General features: G+C 35.3%; 1 protein-coding gene across 1 annotated transcript in view; it reads right to left on the bottom strand.

Annotated features, from left to right (window-relative positions):
* Positions 1-5228, bottom strand: part of LOC107630508 (diacylglycerol O-acyltransferase 1A) — a gene marked incomplete in the record, with an annotated part of 8092 nt that extends 2864 nt beyond the window's left edge. Inside the window, 9 exon segments of the mRNA XM_016333662.2 lie at positions 527-663; positions 781-882; positions 1977-2075; positions 2579-2702; positions 3180-3247; positions 3430-3505; positions 3610-3683; positions 3851-3931; positions 4718-5228. Of these exon segments, the coding sequence (XP_016189148.1) occupies positions 527-663; positions 781-882; positions 1977-2075; positions 2579-2702; positions 3180-3247; positions 3430-3505; positions 3610-3683; positions 3851-3931; positions 4718-5101 (1145 nt within the window).

Genomic DNA, 5770 nt, shown 5'->3' with positions numbered 1-5770 from the left:
AATAAGGGTGCATTTGGTTTGCTTTTCCATTTTCTGTTTTCATTTTCAATATTTCCCTTTTTCATAATATTGTGATTTGTGAAGAGAAAAGTGAAAACAGAAAACAAGATTTTTGTCAAGCTATCCGCTCTGTCACATTTCACATAAAATACACAAACTAATCAATAAAGTAAATCCCTATAATCCTGTTGCATATCTTTCAGATAAGACTCACATAAGATGGCCCAAGAGCAACTGCAGTAATAAAACTAACTTTACATCTTATAGAGCCTATACTTCAAAAGTAAAAAAGATTATCCGTGTTTAGACATCTTTAAATCAGCTAGATCAACCAAAAATGCTGCAATTGCTTTCAAGTGTATATAAGGTGGACACCAATGAATAACAAAAGACATGTAACCAATCATCATGAGAATATTGCTAGTGAGCAAAGACTATCATGCCACTTTTTAAGGGGGGAAAGGGCAGGGGAAAAAAAGTAAATACTTTGAAGTTTGAACAAAAAAGAAAGAAGAAAAATACGCACCAAAGGTGAAAGAAGCAATAGAACATGCAAAGCCACACATATACATTGGGAACAGAAAGCTTTAGAGTTCTCTCGAAGCCATATAGAAGGTTTCCCTTAAAAGGATGTTGTGAATTTTGGACAATAGGATGCATATACTGCAAATTACCAGCAAAATGTCAGACTACACAAAATCTGTATAATAAGTGAATAGAAACTTAAGGGGAAAATAAAGATACACTAGTTTTAGTGTTTTACTAACAGTCACTGCTTACTTGTTCTATTATAAATCCCATAAGTCCAGTAAATATTACCAACTTGATAAGTTGACGAAACACCCAGCCCTTACGGACGGAAGGTGTGCGAGGATAGCTTGGCTATAACAGCAGTTACAAAGGAAATGTAAGTGGCAAAATAAAATCAAGCATAAACAATGTCAGAACTTTAACTCAGAACAAATATTCACAAATACAAAAGTACAAAACAAGAGACCTGCATAGCACCCAGAAAATCTCAGGAAAATTTTGCACATTAGTAACCATTATCCAATCATGATTAACGTAATACAACTGTTTTCTTCTTGCCCTGTGCCTTTTGTTTAAGTCATGAATGTCAACAACTAATTTACATGGAAGGACAACCACTATGTCTATGATAGAAGATGGTGAACTCAACCCAGAACGCTCATTAAATGTAAAAAGCCAAAAGGTGTATGCTAAACTATATTTTCAATCCACTGACTGCTGTAATACTATGTCCTTTAGAAGACCTTCATCAACTATGTGCAAAAAATGAGAAACAACCAGATGGATCCAATACAACCAGTCAATCAGTCCGGGTTTAACCCCTTCAAGCTTAGTGAGATAGTGCATTGAGGACGATGCAACTACAATAATTTGGATTAGAAACTAGCACAATACAATGAGGTTGTATATTGGGGATTTAGTACAAATAGAAGGTACAAGGGAACTGAGAGAGTGAATTCTGGAAGTAATTTTACAGATATTACACGTTTCTCAATGATGAACAGCTGTTGCACTGTCTAATAAGGAATGTGCAAAAGAATGAGCGAAAAAGGATTGAATCTGAAAAGAATGAAGTCGACTAGCCAATTTTGGTGACAAAAAGGGAAACGGATCAGAAATGAATGAATTCTCCAAAAAGTACGGCACCTAAAAATGACAGCGACGAGATAATCCATGGACAAATTCCTCTGATCTAGCAATCAAGGGCAATATTCTTATTATATGAGAGTTTTGACTTCCTAGTTGTGTAAATGTGTTGCACAAATTCTGAATTCAACATCAACGAGTGATTAAATCAAGGGCAAAAAAGTGCACTCAGTAAAAGAGAATTTAAATAAGGAAACAATGAAAAGTCAAAGAAATTCTGCAAAGAAAAGATAAAAACAAAAAAACAAAAAAACAAAAAACAAGCAAACAAACAAATGGTTTACTAACAGTGCTGCAACCTGGTAACATAATGTAGGAGCAACCATGAAGTATGCCATACTCCTGAAGCTCACTCTGTAAGGGTGCTCCATGTTCAAATTATTGGGCAATGTTTCTCCCTGTAACATAGGGAACATGATTGAAGAGGGGTAGAAAATAGAACTTTCATCTAACATTATTTGAATAGATTTTTTAGAAGATAGGCATTTGGAGGAAAGGAAGGAATGGGCAAATAAGTAGGATAGATATTATTTTAATGAAGATGAAACCCAAGACTGTATTTTTCCATGTAACTAATAGAACCTATTCTTGTAAGACGACCAGGAACAACCCTCTGAAACAGTAGTCTACACATTTAAAATTGATAGTAATGATATTTGTACATCCATGTTGGTGTCTATTTCAGACAAACTTAAATCCAACAGTAGAGAAAACTGAATAAGTAAAAGTGAGTGGGGATTACAATCTAACCAAGGGTTGTGGATTGAGTATCCACAAATAGAACACCAATTTGGATGTCCAAGTGGAAGTTTTCCAAAATGGTTCTAGATTGAGTGTCTAAAAATAGGATAGCAATTTGGATGTCGAAGTAAAGTTTTTCCAAATTGAAATTAAACATCACCTTTTCAATTGACAAGCTAAGTGATCTCAGATCATGACTTGTATGTGCATATGACACCAATTTTAACCATATAATGCATGCAACCATCATCAATGTGAGGCCTGATAAAAACGTAGAATCACAGCTGGACAAAAAAGCAACATATCCATAAGATACAATTGGAATATCAATATCTATGAAATGACACTTACCTGACCACATAGTTAGTTTATGCACCAAGTATATTTCTCTATCATATCACTTCTAAGAGAAACCACTATCACAAATGTGGTAAACCTTTCTCATTAAAACAGGGAATTTACCATGATCTTATATTCGGTTAAGGCTTGTATCGGTTACATTGAATAGTTAAATGCGTGATAGCTAAACTTCAACATTATCTGAATGAAAACTTAAGATGATGCTCAGCAGAAGAATTTTAAAACACGTCTCAAATAAAGCCCAAATTATTACATAATCTCATAGCTAAAACATCTTTATCAACTTAACCTCAAGCACACGAACTTTCACACACAAATCAATAGAAACTTTCATGATTGCAGCGTCACGAGAGTTTCTATTGGAAAACCCAGAAACAATTTTGAATTAACTCTATACTGACCTGAGAATTACTAGAACTGGGAACGAAATTTCTCCTGTCATAATGATTGTATGAAGTAGAAAAATAACCTGCAACATTCAAGTCAACACTACCAATTATTCAAATGTGGAAGATTTCATAACTGAAAATATGACACCACAAATAACCATACTCTGAAACTACTATTATTCTTATGACAATAAAAAAATTCATAAGTTTAACAAACATTTTTCTCCGTGACAATAAAAGCTTACCTGGGAGGATCACTTACCGGTTCACTAATGCGCTTTTTCTGTGCCAACTTTTCCACCATAAAAGCAGCAAGTGGAAATAAATTAAGACTAATACTGCAAGAGAATAATTAATATTGTTAAGCAATGTCTTAAGAACAAACCCTCGAAAAAGCTATACCAAATCAGTCTATTCTTCAAGAATTCTCCAAGCTCATTACCAACACATTAAGAGGGGCCAATCTCTCAACGATTTTGAACTAAACCAAAAGCCAGAATTTATCAACCAACCATACTGCAAAAACATAATACAGGAAAGAGATTTTAGAAAGGGAAAAGATTTTACTGGCAAATCAAAGACCACAGAATTAAAGCTGTGTGTCTTGCAGATGAATGCACATTCATATGTTGGAATTTCAAATCCTACAAGATAGACACTGAGAATAAATGGAAGTGGAAAACCTTCATTATATTCTCAATGATAAGTCTGCTGTTCACCGCGATAAGCACTACTACACAGAGATTGAACAGTCCTGCATGGCTCTGCAATTCAATTGACCTACACTTGTTAGTAACCAAAAGAAAAACTTACACGCGGCAGCAAAAGGAGAAACAAACATGTTAAGCAAAACAATAAGTTTGAAAAACCTGTTTCTCTCATTTATTTAACATTAAACACACAAATAGGTTTTTGCTTGCAACAAATACCCATAGGCTGAGATGAGGATGCTTTAGTTGTGGATGAGTGGCCATAGTCGAATGGACAAAATAAAGAACGAGGACATGAGAGATGAAGTTTGAGTGGTGCCTACCGTTGAAAATACTGAGGAATCTCACCTTAAATGGTCTAGACATGTTGGGGAAAAACCGGAGCATCCGGCCAGGAGGGTAGATTACATGTGTGAGATAGCCCAATGGTTAGCAATAGAAGGAGAGTAGCAGAAGAATTGTTGTTATAGCAATACGTATCCACAAGAGACGAGTAGCATGCAGCTAAAAGTGTCACTCCTACTACTTTATTGGTATATGTGGGTACAAACATGAAAATCCACAGCCACATACCAAAAAAACCTCAAAATATGAAGCAATTTAAATTTCACCATTTATGAAATATATCCTGATGGCACGATCTTCTGAACTGCTAAACTTGTAGTGAAAATTTTTGTCACCATTACAATGCGACGTGTTACCATTACAATTACTGAACACATTCCAATTTTTTTGTTCTTATTCTTCTTATCGTCAATTCACTGGATCAAGAGTAACAGAACTTCACATGCAGAACACAGATAAACCAAATCAGCGCCAAAAAAATGAAAAAGTAAAAACCTGTTTGAAAATGTTGCGGGAACTGAGCGGGCTGTCCTTGATTCTCCGGTGAACCGGAACTGAAGCCCGGTAAGTGAAGTTATCTCCGGCGGCAGCTCGTTCGCCGTCTTGGACCTCATTTCGGGAAGCATGATCCGGCGGCTTCCGGTCCTCCTCCTTCTGCTTCTGCTTCTCCTTCACCTTCTCCTCCCTGGCGGCACCTATCCTCTCGTTCAGTGAATCGTCGGACCCCGACGAATCTATCATCACAGCCTCAGCGGAAGCCGCAGCTTCGTCGAACATGTTGCCGCCGCTGGAAGCTACGCGGCTGTGCCTCCGCCGCAGCGAAGAGTGGTTGGCTCCGTCGCCGGCGACAGAAGTCTCATGCACATCGGAAATCGCCATCCGAAGGGACTAACCGTTTTGTTTCTTCACTGTTTCAGCGAAATACAATACTCGCCGAAACGGTGCGCGAAAAACAACTTATTCTTCAGATGCAGAAGACTGCGATTTTGCTTTATTTGTTTATTCGAATTTATACAAATAACTTTTATTTACGTAATTCTTTAGAAAATTTATTCTTGAATTGGAAAGTTAATTCAAAATCGTTTATTATCATTTACATATGACAATTAGCAAGTCACCAAAAAAAATGACAATTAGCACAATATGTATAAAATATACATAAATAAAAAGTTTTTCAGTTATATATTTATTCATTTAAATTATAACTCATTAATTATTATTATAAATTATAAATAGTTAGAATCATGTCATGATCAAATATAATAATTCCTACCAAAATAATTATAATAATAATCGTGTGTAGAAAGGGCAGGAATCGGAATCAATTAATAAGGAAAAGATTATTCGACTGAGAAGGAAACTTCGTGGCTTACATAGGTTCGTAACATTTTCCGTATAATAAATAAAACAATAAAACTCTACCTTTAAGTTATTTAACTAACTAAATTCAATCAAATTGATATAACCTAATTTAACTTCAAGCGCTACTATTTATCTATTTTTAATCTTTTGATTTAATATGTAACTATATATAACTGTTTTTTTTTT

This window comes from Arachis ipaensis, chromosome B03 (assembly GCF_000816755.2).
Source record: "Arachis ipaensis cultivar K30076 chromosome B03, Araip1.1, whole genome shotgun sequence".
In the NCBI taxonomy this organism is placed as follows: domain Eukaryota; kingdom Viridiplantae; phylum Streptophyta; class Magnoliopsida; order Fabales; family Fabaceae; genus Arachis; species Arachis ipaensis.
The sequence above is the reverse complement of the archived record's forward strand: the minus strand, read 5'-3'. Positions and strand labels throughout refer to the sequence as shown.